Source organism: Stegostoma tigrinum, chromosome 6 (assembly GCF_030684315.1).
Source record: "Stegostoma tigrinum isolate sSteTig4 chromosome 6, sSteTig4.hap1, whole genome shotgun sequence".
NCBI lineage: Eukaryota > Metazoa > Chordata > Chondrichthyes > Orectolobiformes > Stegostomatidae > Stegostoma > Stegostoma tigrinum.
Window position 1 is genome coordinate 15,129,198 of NC_081359.1, and position 13,983 is coordinate 15,143,180.

Genomic DNA, 13,983 nt, shown 5'->3' on the forward strand with positions numbered 1-13,983 from the left:
ACACCATGTTGACTCTGACTCCAGCATGTGCAGTTCTTGCTATCCTCCCAGCTCCTTTTATTTCTGAAGGAGTGGGCTTGAACTTTTAACTCTGCATCTCTCCCCACAGGCATAGCCAGACCTGCTAAGTTTCTCTAGCACTTTCTTTTTATCTCAGATTTCCAGTATCTGTAGAACATTTCTTTTATTAGACAATTAAATAGATTGCTCAAAGTATTTTTGAAAGAATAGCAAGAACTTGCGCTGATTGGGTGAGTCTTTCATGACTTCAGTGCCTCCAAAAGAGTTTTGCATTCAAAAAAAAAAATTGCAGTAAGTGACACTGTTGCTATTCTAGGGATATTCAGTATCCCATATGCTTCTAACAAACACAGCAATGGTAGAATGACCAGATTAACTGTTAAGATATTGGTCAGGACACAGGAGGAATGATCTTGTTCTTCTTCAAATGGTGTTGCCATGGTATCTTTTACTAGCGGAGAGGAGAGACACGGCCTTGATGTGTTATATTGTCCGAAAGATAGGTCCTTTTCTGACAGTGCTGCACTCCCTCAGCACTGCTCCAGCAGTACCAACCTGCATTAAAAACATTCAGGTCTCTGGAGTGGAATTCAAACCTACAGCCTTCTGCCATGGAGAGAAGAATGCTACTCATTGATGCACAGCTAACATTTTAAATCTATATTAAATTTATCCTGCCGACCTAAAATCAGTCCACATGGACAGAAATTAATGGGTTTGTTTTATGGTCTGAACAAAATTTACTTTCTACGGAGTAGGAAGACAATCCAACACGGCAGGTTAGGTTAAGGATCTTCGTCATTATTTGGTGCTATAGCCTTTAGTTGCTGGAACACGTTCAACAGGAAATAAACACTTCCAAGAGATTGTATTCAGTAACTTAATTAAATTCCTTTTCCTCTCTGCTGAACATTGAATGCTGTCTCCGAAAGAGAGAGAGAAATGACACACAAAAAGTTAAAGTGATTTTCAAAAAAAAAATGAAATCAGAGAACTCGCTACAGTGTGGAAACAGGACAGTCAGCCCATCAAGTCTGCACCAACCCTCCGAACAGCATCCAACCTGGATCCAGTCCCTGTAACTCTGCGGTTAGCAATGGCCAATCCACCTAACCTGCGCATCTTTGCGCTGTGGGAGAAACGCACACAGTTACAGGAAGAAGGCCACCCAAGGCTGGAATTGAAGCCAGCTCCCTGGCGCTGTGAGGCAGCAGTGCTAACTGCTGAGGCACGCTCCTGTCTAAATGAATGTTATGAGAGACTAATCAAGCAAAAGTACATCTTACATCTGTGATAATGGGAACTGCAGATGCTGGAGAATCCAAGATAATAAAATGTGAGACTGGATGAACACAGCAGGCCCAGCATCATCTCGGGAGCACAAAAGCTGACGTTTCGGGCCTAGACTTCTAGGCCCGAAACATCAACTTTTGTGCTCCCGAGATGCTGCTGGGCCTGCTGTGTTCATCCAGTCTCACATTTTATTAACATACATCTTACATCTGTTACATTCAGCATGACTGCACACATACGTGATATAAAGAATCTGAAAGGTAAGTATAGATTCTGTAAATACCTGTTTCTCAGTTGCTGTTGAAAACTTGCCAATCAGCGGATTTGTGATGGTTATTACATACTTCATTGTTCTTAACTGGTTACCATTCTCTGCTTTCTCCCAGGGAGTACTAACAAGATCTAGAGAAAACAGAGTCTTTTCTGGCTCACGTTAAAAATCAAAAAGCTACCATTTTAAATATCAAAAATGTCTGCACGTATTATTTCAAAATACAAAAACAAAACAAGAAAATTCACAAACAAATTTGAGTGCTGAACAGGAAGAAAATGCTGGAGAAACTCAGCAGGCTAGCAGCATCTGTGAAGAAACAGAGATTACGTTGACTCATTTCATTCTATGAATGTTAACTCCGTTTCTGTCTGCACAGATGCTGTTAAGCCTGCAGAGTTTCTCCACCATTGCCCACTTTCACTTTAGATTTACAACATCTGCCGTGTTTTGCCTTTGAGCAAGAAGGAGCTTGCATTTATTCAAAGCCTGACACAAGAGTTAGGTCATTCCAAAGAGTGCTTAATAGTACATAAATTATCATTTTCTGCACAAACATGGCAGTCAATTTATACCAACTGCTGTGAGGCAAATGATCTGTAAAAATATTTCCTGAATATTAAATAGGGTTCAGAAATCAGAAACCTAGATGTTTACAGGAGATAAATCTTTGACAGTGACAGACTGCACTGGCACCAGGTTAAAATAGAACATAAATAGGTGGGAGAGAAACTAAACCTTCACATCATTTTATAGGCCTCAGCTAGAATATTGTATCAGAGTCAGAATCATACAGCATAGAAACAGACCCTTTGGTCCAACGAGTCCATGCTGACCATACTCATAACTAGTCCCACATCCCTCCAAATTTTTCTTATTCATGTACTTATCCAAATGTCTTTTGAACTTTGTAACTGTACCCACCATCCACCACTTTCTCTGGAAGTTCATTCCACATAAGAACAACTGTGCATAAAAAGTTGCCCTTAGAGTATTTTTAAAAATCCTTCTCTTCTCATCTTAAAAATACTCCCAAGTCTTGAAATTCCCTATCTTAGGAAAAAAAGCACCTGCCAGTCACTTTATCTATGTCCTTCATGATTTTTTTTCTAAAACCTCAATTAAAAAAAAAGGTCATCCCTCAAATCTCCTACACTCTAGTGAGAAACAAGTCATGACGAATCCAGCCTCTCCTTAGGGGATTCAAACCCTCCATTCCTGGCGATATCCTGGTAAACATCTGAACACTGTCTAGCTTAGCAGTAAATTCCTATAAAATGGGGCAAACAGAACTGTACACAGTACTCCAGAAGAGGCCTCACCAACATCCTCCACAGTGTTCTAGAGTACAGTGTTCAATCCTTAGCATCATACCTTAGGAAGGATGTCAAGAGGGTGCAGAAGATATTTACTGGAGGAGTGGTAGTGAGGGACTAATGCTGAGATTGCAGCTCCTGGAGGTCGTCCTCCTTCCAGCCCGAGAAAAAAAAGAAGTTTAATCAGAAATTTAAAACGGATGCGTTCAAAATTAGAAGGACATTTGATAGAGAAAGACAAATGGATTTCACTGGCAGGAGGGTCAGATCCTAAGTGGGCACAATTTGTAAATAATTGTCAAAAAACGAATGAGGGAGGAGAAGAGGGGATTTTAAAAAAAAATTCCAGCCAGTTCTTAAAATCTGGAACGTGCTGCCTGAAAGGAAAGAGTAGTTGCAGGAGATTCAACTGTAATTCCCAAAACAAAATAATTATAAATCTGATTATCATTTCCAAAATAAAGGAAAACTATGGAAGTATTATAACTATAAATGCAATTTCTAGACTAAAACTGGATCCTCACTTGAAGGGAAAGATTCTATGATGCTAACTGCAAATACCTTTCAGAGGGACAGCCCAGACATGTTGGGCTGAATCACCGCCTTCTGTGCAGGAGGTGGTGTGCTCTCAGGTGAAATGTTGGGGGTGTATTGGTGGTAAAACAGAATCAGGTGAAGGAGGAGTTGTCAGGTGAGTGATGAGTTGGAGGCTGTGTTATCTGGAATTACAGCATTAAAAAAACCTACCTCTTAAAAATAAACAAACATTTCTTCAGCGGCTATTAAGCTGAAGTGAATTGGAACCCTCCAAAAATCTTCAACTTTATAAAGCAGACATCTTTGGCAGGATCCAGACTCACGGTAATTACCGATAGGAAGTTTCAAATTTCACAAGCAATTCCTTCGAGGTGGCCAAGTTGGTCCAAATGGTGCCAGTGTGAAACTGTGGTAATGACTATCTGCACTGGAACTCATTGCTTCAGGCGAGAAATTGACTGATTTTTATGTACCATGCAGGTGGTTTTGTGGGTCCATTTAAAAGCAATGCTAGTTCAGTCTAAATGTAGGTTATGTAGCCACAGACTGTTAAAACTGAATCGGTTCGAGGAGAGATCTACTGCAATTTTTTTTGCTTAAAGTAACTTTCATAGTTGGTTACCTGTAATTTTTCTTGCACTAATAAATTTCTGTATAAATGGAGAGTCCGTGAACAGAAGCTCAAACATCTTGTCTGCACTCATGTTGAATACTCTGTTAATGTAAAGTTTACCCTGAAGGTCACTGCAAGAGGTCTTCCCTTCAGCTGCGGAGAGACAATCAAATTAAAATCTCATAACAACGATCTAACAAAAAGGTTTAGAATCTGCTGTATAAACTGGATATGATTCAGTTATAGTAGGAGCTTTAATATTGGGCATCCTCTTCTTTATACAGAACATAATTGCACTCACCTATCACTATCACGCCTACCTTTCCCAGCCCCAACCTTCTATTTATTTTGGAGCTCCCGTCACCCTCCCCATTTCTGACGAAGGGTCCCAACCCAAAAGATCAGCTTTCCTGCTCCTCTGATGCTGCCTGGCCTGTGTTCCTCCAGCTCCACATGGTGTTACTTATAGCAAACTTAACAGTTCTGTTCCCTTCGGAGCACTCCATGGCCACCAATAGATGGCACTGTTATCTACTTTCCCAAACATTCTCCAAGGTGAGAGGCTGGATGAACACAGCAGGCCAAGCAGCATCTCAGGAGCACAAAAGCTGACGTTTCGGGCCTAGACCCTTCATCAGAGAGGGGGATGGGGTGAGGGTTCTGGAATAAATAGGGAGAGAGGGGGAGGTGGACCGAAGATGGAGAGAAAAGAAGATAGGTGGAGAGAGCATAGGTGGGGAGGTAGGGAGGGGACAGGTCAGTCCAGGGAAGACAGACAGGTCAAGGAGGTGGGGTGAGGTTAGTAGGTAGATGGGGGTGCGGCTTGGGGTGGGAGGAAGGGATGGGTGAGAGGAAGAACAGGTTAGGGAGGCAGAGACAGGTTGGACTGGTTTTGGGATGCAGTGGGTGGAGGGGAAGAGCTGGGCTGGTTGTGTGGTGCAGTGGGGGGAGGGGACGAACTGGGCTGGTTTTGGGATGCAGTTGGGGAAGGGGAGATTTTGAAACTGGTGAAGTCCACATTGATACCATTAGGTTGCAGGGTTCCCAGGCGGAATATGAGTTGCTGTTCCTGCAACCTTCGGGTGGCATCATTGTGGCACTGCAGGAGGCCCATGATGGACATGTCATCTAAAGAATGGGAGGGGGAGTGGAAATGGTTTGCGACTGGGAGGTGCAGTAGTTTGTTGCGAACTGAGCGGAAGTGTTCTGCAAAGCGGTCTCCAAGCCTCCGCTTGGTTTCAGCAATGTAGAGGAAGCCACACCGGGTACAGTGGATGCAGTATACCACATTGGCAGATATGCAGGTGAACCTCTGCTTAATGTGGAATGTCATCTTGGGGCCTGGGATAGGGGCGAGGGGGGAGGTGTGGGGGCAAGTGTAGCATTTCCTGCTGTTGCAGGGGAAGGTGCCGGGTGTGGTGGGGTTGGAGGGCAGTGTGGAGTGAACAAGGGAGTCACGGAGAGAGTGATCTCTCCGGAAAGCAGACAGGGGTGGGGATGGAAAAATGTCTTGGGTGGTGGGGTCGGATTGTAGATGGCGGAAGTGTCGGAGGATGATGCGTTGTATCCGGAGGTTGGTGGGGTGGTGTGTGAGAACGAGGGGGATCCTCTTTGGGCGGTTGTGGCGGGGGCGGGGTGTGAGGGACATGTTGCGGGAAATACGGGAGACGCGGTCGAGGGTGTTCTCGATCACTGTGCGGGGAAAGTTGCAGTCCTGGAAGAACTTGGACATCTGGGATGTGCGGCAGTGGAATGTCTTATCGTGGGAGCAGATGCGGTGGAGGCGGAGGAATTGGGAATAGGGGATGGAATTTTTGCAGGAGGGTGGGTGGGAGGAGGTGTATTCTAGGTAGCTGTGGGAGTCAATGGGCTTGAAACGGACATCAGTTACAAGCTGGTTGCCTGAGATGGAGACTGAGAGGTCCAGGAAGGTGAGGGATGTGCTGGAGATGGCCCAGGTGAACTGAAGGTTGGGGTGGAAGGTGTTGGTGAAGTGGATGAACTGTTCTTCGCTCCTCTGGGGAGCAAGAGGCGGCGCCGATACAGTCAACAATGTACCGGAGGAAGAGGTGGGGTTTGGGGCCTGTGTAGGTGCGGAAGAGGGACCGTTCCACGTAACCTACAAAGACGCAGGCATATTGTTGTCTTGGATTCTCCAGCATCTGCGGTTCCCATTATCTCTCATTCTCCAAGGTGTGTTGTGTTCGCACGTGTTAGCCACACACACCTTTAAGAAAGTGGCGCCATTCGGAAAGTGGTGAAAAACATTGATTTCCTTTGATGAGCAAGTGGAATTCTAGAAAACACGCTCTCGTATTAACCAAGTTCATGCAGCCTGGACAAAATGCCAAGTTTAAAGGCATGGAGGACTGATCTCATGACACGCTTTTCCTGTTAATTCTCAGAAACATTCTTTAATGCTTAAAAAGGGGATGGAAAGATTCTTCCCCTCCATCTTTCTACAGGTCCCAAGTAATTTTCTCTTCCCAACTATTCTACAATACAAGCCACGTGTGTGTGGTAGATGACTGTGTGTCACTGAAATTGACTGGTTTTCCTGTGTCACTGGATATCTTCCTAGCACACTGCCAAGGTTCACCTACACAAAAGATGATTATTTTTCTTTATCCAATATCTTGCATAAAGCCAGGAGATTTGAGCACTTGAAGTCCATTGTAAAATTTAAGAACCAACAATCCCGTTCCCTATTGCAAGAGGTTTTAAAAATCAAACCCCAGCATATTGTTCATACCTTCATTTGCAAATTCAGACACATCTGTTCTTTCAGCAGGAAGATCTTCATTTCCATTATAGTCTAAAGAGGATGACGGTGACTTGCCGCCAACTCTATTATTTGCCCTTTCAGATGTAGCAAGGGGTTGATTATGTTCTTGTTTCTCAGCCCGGACTTCTTCTCTGGGGGACTGAACATAGATTTAATGCTTTTCAGCAGAAAACTCTCATTGCCTGCCAACGAAACGCCGAATAACTGATTTTGGTAATCATCCACTCAAAGATTTGTGCCTAATCCGAAGATTGTTTCAGTTCCTTGCAAAATGAAATGAAAAAAAACTCCAGGCAGCCAAATGGTAATGTTGCTGGAACTGACAAGAATGGATTTTAGCAGATAAAACAATTGTTTTAAAAACTGGCACAAAAAGATTCTGCGCATTTGAAACGAGAGGGGAGTCTCAAGGCAATTCACGGACCTTCTTTTGTGTAAAAGAAAGGAATGACATGTTACTGATGAAAGGATAGACAAACAAAATGGTTTCAATTCATTAATGTAGCAGAGTGGAGAGTATTTAGAGAGGAATCTTGCTTTTTTTTAAAAAAACAAAAATATAAAAGGAAACAATGTAAATGCAGGCCAACACCGGGAGACACTTCCACTCGGGGGGGGGGATGGTTTCTCTTCATAAGTAAAAATGTCAAATTTTAACGAGCAGGTAGATGGTGGGGAAGTGCAGTTGGGGGATGGTATCTTCACTTGTGTGAAGGTTTCGCTGACGTAACCTTTCGCTCACATGCGGGTAGCTACAACATGTTGGGTAGGCCCTGGTATGGAACACCACACAAATGTCCAAAACCCACTCCCCTCCTCGGCAGCGGGTGGCTTGTCTGCAGGTGCCACCGCCCACTAACAGCTGATGTGGAATAACACCGGCCCCCACTCCTGACCAAAGCACCATCAGCACTTACTGGGGTGTGTGCGCCCGTGTATGTTAGGTGCTACCCAGTTACATGAATCATGTTGGAGTTAGAGGTTGATAACAGTTTATTCACTTGTATTCTGCAGCGTCAGCTTGCCCTCTGTAACAAGTCCTGAGCTGAGTGCTCATACAATGGTGTTTTTCCTGTTTCAGTTTCCATTCCTATAGTTGAATGTATTTGTGTTTGCATGTGATCGTACACAGCACATTTCAGTCTACCCCCGTGAGTAATGTACCTCCTCTGGGAGGCCTTATTTGGCAAAGCGACGTAGGAGAGACATGGTTGTTATTAACTTTTTCCCATTGGGCTTTGACAGCCTTGATACAACATTTCCACACCAATTCCCCACCATCACTGTCAGTTTCTTTCTTCTAGCGTCCCTTCCCCAAGACTACTAGCCCTTTCGCTATCTCCTTCAATATTCCTTCTCTAACCCCTTAACTAACTCCCAAACCGATCCTCACGCCCAGTCCTCACCTGCCACCATTGTGACCATACTACGGCTTTAAGAGGCGTATTCGGTCCTATTTCTTTTAAAATGAAGAGAGGTTGCGACCGAGGTACCAAGCAGTCTGTTCCAAGCCAATGCAGTAAACAGTTTGGGAGGCCTTGAGGGTCATTTAAAAGAAAATATTTGAACAGTAGAAATAACACGAAGGGGTGGGGTCAAATCTCCACAGAACCAGGGTCTAACTTTCAGTCACTGCTGGGATCTTGAAGCTGGATATGAAAGCTCTTATTCCTCTCTTTGCTACAGCTTAGAAACAGAGGATCGGAGCAGGAGGCAACCATTCGGCCTTCAAGTCTGCTCCGTCATTCTTCACTATCATGGATGATTGTCCAACTCAACAGCCTAAAAATCCTGCTTTCTCCCCATAACCTTTGATCCCATTCACCCCAGGTGCTATATCTAGTTGCCTCTTAAATACATTCAATGTTTTGGCATCAACTACTTCCTGTAGTAATGAATTCCACAGGCATATCACTCTATGGGTGAAGCAATGTCTCCCCATCTCCATCCTAAATGGTCTACCCCAAATCCTCATGCTGTGACCCCTGGTTCTGGACACATCCACCTTTGGGAACATCCTCCCTACATCTCCCCTGTCCAGTACTACAAGCTGGGGTTCTCTTCCTGCTGCTGGAATTGCACATGACACAATCTATTTTACTGAATTTGCCTTTGGCAAGCGTGTGTTTATGGGATGCTGTGATATCGGAACAGTTACTGTTGAGCAGTCAAATAATCTACTGTTCTGCTAAGTTTTCCAATAAAGTTAAGTTATTCCGATTCCTCTTCCTTTTAGGGATATACTGCATGGAAACAGATCCTTCGGTCCAACTTGTCCATGCTAACCAGATATCCTATATAAATCTAGTGCCATTTGCCAGCATTTGGCCCACATCCCTCTAAACCATTCCTATTCATATACCCATCTAGATGCCTTTTGAATGTTGTAATTATACCAGCCTCCACCACTTGCTCTGGTACACATGCAACGCCCTCTGCATGAAAATGTTGCCCCTTACATATCTTAACCCTTTCACCTTAAACCTATGCCCTCTGGTTTTGGGCTCCCCCACCCTGGGAAAAAGACCCTGCTTATTTACACTATCCATGTCTGTCCTGATTTTATAAACGTCTACAAGCTCACCTCTCAGCCTCCAATGCTCCAGGGAAAACAAACCCAGCCTATTGAGCCTCTCCCTATAGCTCAAACCCTCCAACCCCAGCAACATCCTTGTAAATCTTTTCTAAACCCTTTCAAGTTTTACAACATCGTTCCTAAGGAAGGGAGACAAGATTAGCACAGAATAATCCCAATAAATGAGTTATAATGACAGATCAAACACGGAATAATTTCTATTTAAAATTTGTTTGTGTTTTAACTGTGGTGTATGAACAAAGCCTGTTTTGGTTGAAGCCTGGTAGTTTGATCAATCAAATTGCATCTGGAACGTAATGCTTGGCACTTGCCTTTAAAAATAAGAAAGCTTTGGGGTCTAAGTTATCTTCTTAATATATTTTGAAGGGGGGGGGGGGGGGGGGAGTGGGTGGGGTCTGGTCTGGTCTGGTCTGTATCACCATCCCTTATTCAATTCACCTACTCTTCCTTCCTTTCCAGCTCATCTAATGACCACATTCTGTTCAACACCCAAAACATTCCTGTCCCATCCTGCAATTCACAGTTTCCCTCCTATCACGGTGTCCAACTCCACACCACCCACACCCCCCACCAAATCCTGGTCCCAGGATCCTCGGAGTGCCCCCAAAACACCACGACCTTTGTATTTCATTCCCTTCCACCTTTTCTGTCTGATCCAATTTTTTTTTTAAAAATCTGACCCTTTGAGTCTCACCGAGCTGCCCTGGTCAGGTTCTCTGGCATCAGCCACTGCTGTTGCCTCACTTGGGCAGGTTTGTTGACCTTGCACTGGAGGCCATGTTGCAGAAATGTCTTGGTCGGAAAGTCAAAGTCATTCAAAATTAAATAAAAGGTTAATGAGGAATATTTGTACTCACTGGAGCCTGGGGCAAGTGGTCTGCTCTAGCAGGCACATGCCTCATCCTTAGATATTTTCTAAAAATCAACTTCTTCTGGAGATGTTACCACACTCTTCTGGAGCAGGAGGGACTTGAATTAAAAGGCCTACTGACACAGAGGTAGGGGCAACACCACTGGACCACAAAAGCCCTCCTCCTGCACCTGGAATTCCTGGTTAGTCTCCCATCCACTTACTAACCAGACCCAAGTCCAGCTATTGTTCAACAGCAGATGAGATTGGGTGTCAGTTGGGGCGTGAACACATACTTCCTATTCTTGCCAAACAGGACTGCACCCATCAGAGCTTCCAGAGCAATGGGGGAAGATCCTGCTTGGAGACTAACTATTAACAGTCAGACATCCATTTCTAGCCTGAACAAAATACAGGCAACTCGCAGAAAAGAGATTAAAACACACACAGGACCTAACGCCAACCATGATAGATAATCCATCTCCAGCCAAGCACCCATTATCTGCCCGAGGAACAAATGTCTTCAGGAAGAAGTTCACCTCACGTTTGTCCATTTTGTGCTGGGAAAGAAATTATGATTGTGCGGGTGAGTGGGAAGGTGTGTTGAGGTGGGGGGGGGGGGGTGGGGGGGAGAAGATGAAGAAACCTGGGTCATGTCAATAATGAGCAATTCCTGGATGATTCTGCACTTAAAAAGCAAAAGAAAAGTACAGAAAGGTTGGACTTCTGTAGTGCAAGTTCTGGCTGCCTGTCACAAATCTGGAGCAGCCCCACAATCAGTCCTGAAGGGATCTCACTCAAAGAATAGGCGCAAACCAATTTTTGTAAAAAGGTTATGTTTGTGAGGAACTTGGGCAAACAGGAGTGGCTCCTTCTGGCTCAACACAGATCCGACGTATCACTGCTGGTCTGTATTCACTCTCTCCTGTGAGCCATAGGCCACTCAAATAAAGAGCTGCCAAATCTGACACATTCAACAAAGCTAAGCAATCACTTCCACGGGCTCTCGGCTTATTTTGGTACAAGTCAAACATTTACAGATGGAATAATGGCAACAGCAACTCACATTTACGTTATGACTATATAGCACTTCAATGTCCCACAGCGTTTTATACAAGGCAAAGCCGTACACCAAGGTGTTAAGCCAAGTGATGCTCAGATGAAGAGACAGGTTTATGGAGCATTTTTAGGAGGGTCAGAGAATCTCTACAGCACAGAAAGAAGCCATTTAGCCCAAAACCCTCCGACAGGTATCCCCCCCCCCCCAAACTCAGCCCCTTACCCTATCCCCATAACCTTGGACTTCCCAACTGCACATCCCTAGAAACTGTGGGCAATCCACCTGCACACCGTTTAATGAGGGCGCGAGAGGGGGGGCGCGGGGGGGGGGGGGGGGGGGCGCGAGAGATGTGGTGAAGGAATTCTAAATCTAGGGCTGTGGCAATTGATGACATGGCTGAAATCGGTGGAGCAATTAAAACTGATAAACCTGAAGAGGCCAAGCATTGGAGGACCATGCATCAGCAGGATGTGGGGCTGGAGGAGATTGCACAGATGACCTTGATTCTGGCTATGAAAATTTTAATAAATCGAGCCGTTGTTAAAACAACATAGGTTAGCGTGCTCAAAGACATCAGCTGGATGGGATTTAATGCCAGGTAGAGTTTTAGTGATTTATAATTTCAAAAGGATACACAATGTCAGAGACTAACCATTTGGTATAGTTAAGTCTAGAAACAAAGCCATGGTTGAGAATTTCAGCAGAGGTGAGTTGAACACATTACAAAAGGAGGTAGAAGTAAACGGTTTAGTGACTGTGTGAACATATAGCATGTGGAGTGAATGAAGGCAAAAAACAAAAAAAATCCTTACTGCAAATTTGTGAGCAAAGTTAAAACACATGGAATAAAATAGATAGTAGCAAATGGATACAAGACTAAGGTGATAGAAAACAGAATGGTGGTTAACGAATGTTTCACAGGCTGGTACAAATCAGAATTCTCTGGGGATATGTATTAGGATTCCTGCTGTTCGTAATACACATTACGTTCCAGATGTACAGAAAATTGGTTAGGCCACTTTTGGAATACTGCATTCATTTCCAGTCTCCCTGCTATAGGAAAGGAGAGTTTTAAAACAACATTTACAAGGATGTTGCCAGGGCTGGAAGTCTGAGCTACAGGAAGAGGTTGAATAGGCTGGGGCTAGTTTCCCTTGAAGGATCAGAGTCTGAGGAGTCATCTTAGAGGTTCATCAAATCATAAGGATCACAGACAGGGTGAATAGTTAAGGTCTATTTTGCCCCAGGGTAGGGGAATCCAAAAACAGGACAGCATAAGTTTAAGGTGAGAGGGGAAGATTTCAAAAAAAAAGGACCAACTTTTTCATGCAGAGGGTGGTGAGTGTATGGAAATGAGCTGTCAGAGGAGGTGGTGCAGGCTGGTACTATTACAATGTTTAAAAAGGCATCTGATGGGTATATGAATAGGAGGGGTTTAAGAGGGATATGGGCCAAGTGTTGGCCAATAGGGCTAGATTAATTTAGGATAGCTGGTCAGTGTGGACAAGTTGGGCCAGAGGGTCTGTTTCCATCTGTACATCTCTGACTTTAAACAGAGACTTGTAACCCGATGTATGGGACACATTTTCAAATTATGCAGGGGATATAAAACTTGGAAGTTATTATGAATTGAAGTAGGGACTGTAGAAGTTCAAACAAAAATAAAAAACACGATTAGAAAATGTTGCTGGAAAGCACAGATGAAATTTAATGCACAACAGCATGAAGTGAGTCAAACCACCAGAGAAAGATCGTAGGTGATCAATATGACACAAGGGACACAGCAGCAGGAGGACACACAGTGACTAAATCATTGAAGGCAGCAAGAGCATGATTAAATCAGACAGCATCCTGAGCTATACTAAAAAGGGGAGCATACATAAGCAAGTGGTGTTTAAAGAAAACCTTACATCCAGGTCTGTGCATCATTTTTTTTCCTAAAATCTGTTAAAATATTCAGCACAGTGCAGGAAAGATTCTTAAGAATGGTTAGAAGGATGAGGAACTTCAATTGTGCAGACAACTGGAGACGTTGGGACTTGTTTCCTTGAAAGTATGAGATTTGTTTCCTGCAATTGCGAGTGTGGGAGCAAGGGAGAGGGCGAGCGAGCGCAAGCGAGTGAGGTTGGTATATGTGGTGGTGGTTGTGGGCAGTAAGTACACACAGGGGAAAATTCTTCTCACTGCTGGAAGAATCAAGAACCACACAGCACAGATTTCAGGTAACTGGCAAAAGAAACATGAGGAAACTAATTTCTCAGAGTTAGTGGTTATTAGCTGGATTATTCCGCCTGAGACGTGTAGTAGAGGCAGGTTCAAATTAAGGTATTCATGGGTAGTTGTATTCGTATTTGATAAAGCAAGCCTCAGTGAGGTCACAAGGAGAAGGTTGGGGCGGGTGGAGTAGTACGAGGTGAACAGCTCCTTAAGGCACCAGGCGCCGAATTTACGAAGAAAATAGCCTTCTGTAATATTTAAGTATTCTTTCATTATCTCAATTGTTGCTTCCACATGCCTATTTGCATCAGTTCAGTAAAGCCAATAATAATGTTACCCAATAAGACAGCCTCTATAAAATGTACATATTATAGAATTGGAGATAATGGGAACTGCAGATGCTGGAGAATTCCAAGATAATCAA

The 13,983-nt window shown here is 44.0% G+C and overlaps 1 protein-coding gene across 2 annotated transcripts in view; it reads right to left on the reverse strand.

Moving 5' to 3' along the window:
• The window catches only part of gramd1c (GRAM domain containing 1c), a 58,143-nt gene that overhangs the window by 29,220 nt on the left and 14,940 nt on the right, over nt 1-13,983 (reverse strand). For both annotated transcript variants that reach the window (XM_048532334.2, XM_048532333.2), the window contains exons 4-6: nt 6,804-6,975; nt 4,061-4,204; nt 1,598-1,716 (exon numbers count right to left, since the gene is read on the reverse strand). In XM_048532334.2, the coding sequence (XP_048388291.2) occupies nt 1,598-1,716; nt 4,061-4,204; nt 6,804-6,975 (435 nt within the window). The remainder of the gene's footprint in view (nt 1-1,597; nt 1,717-4,060; nt 4,205-6,803; nt 6,976-13,983) is intronic.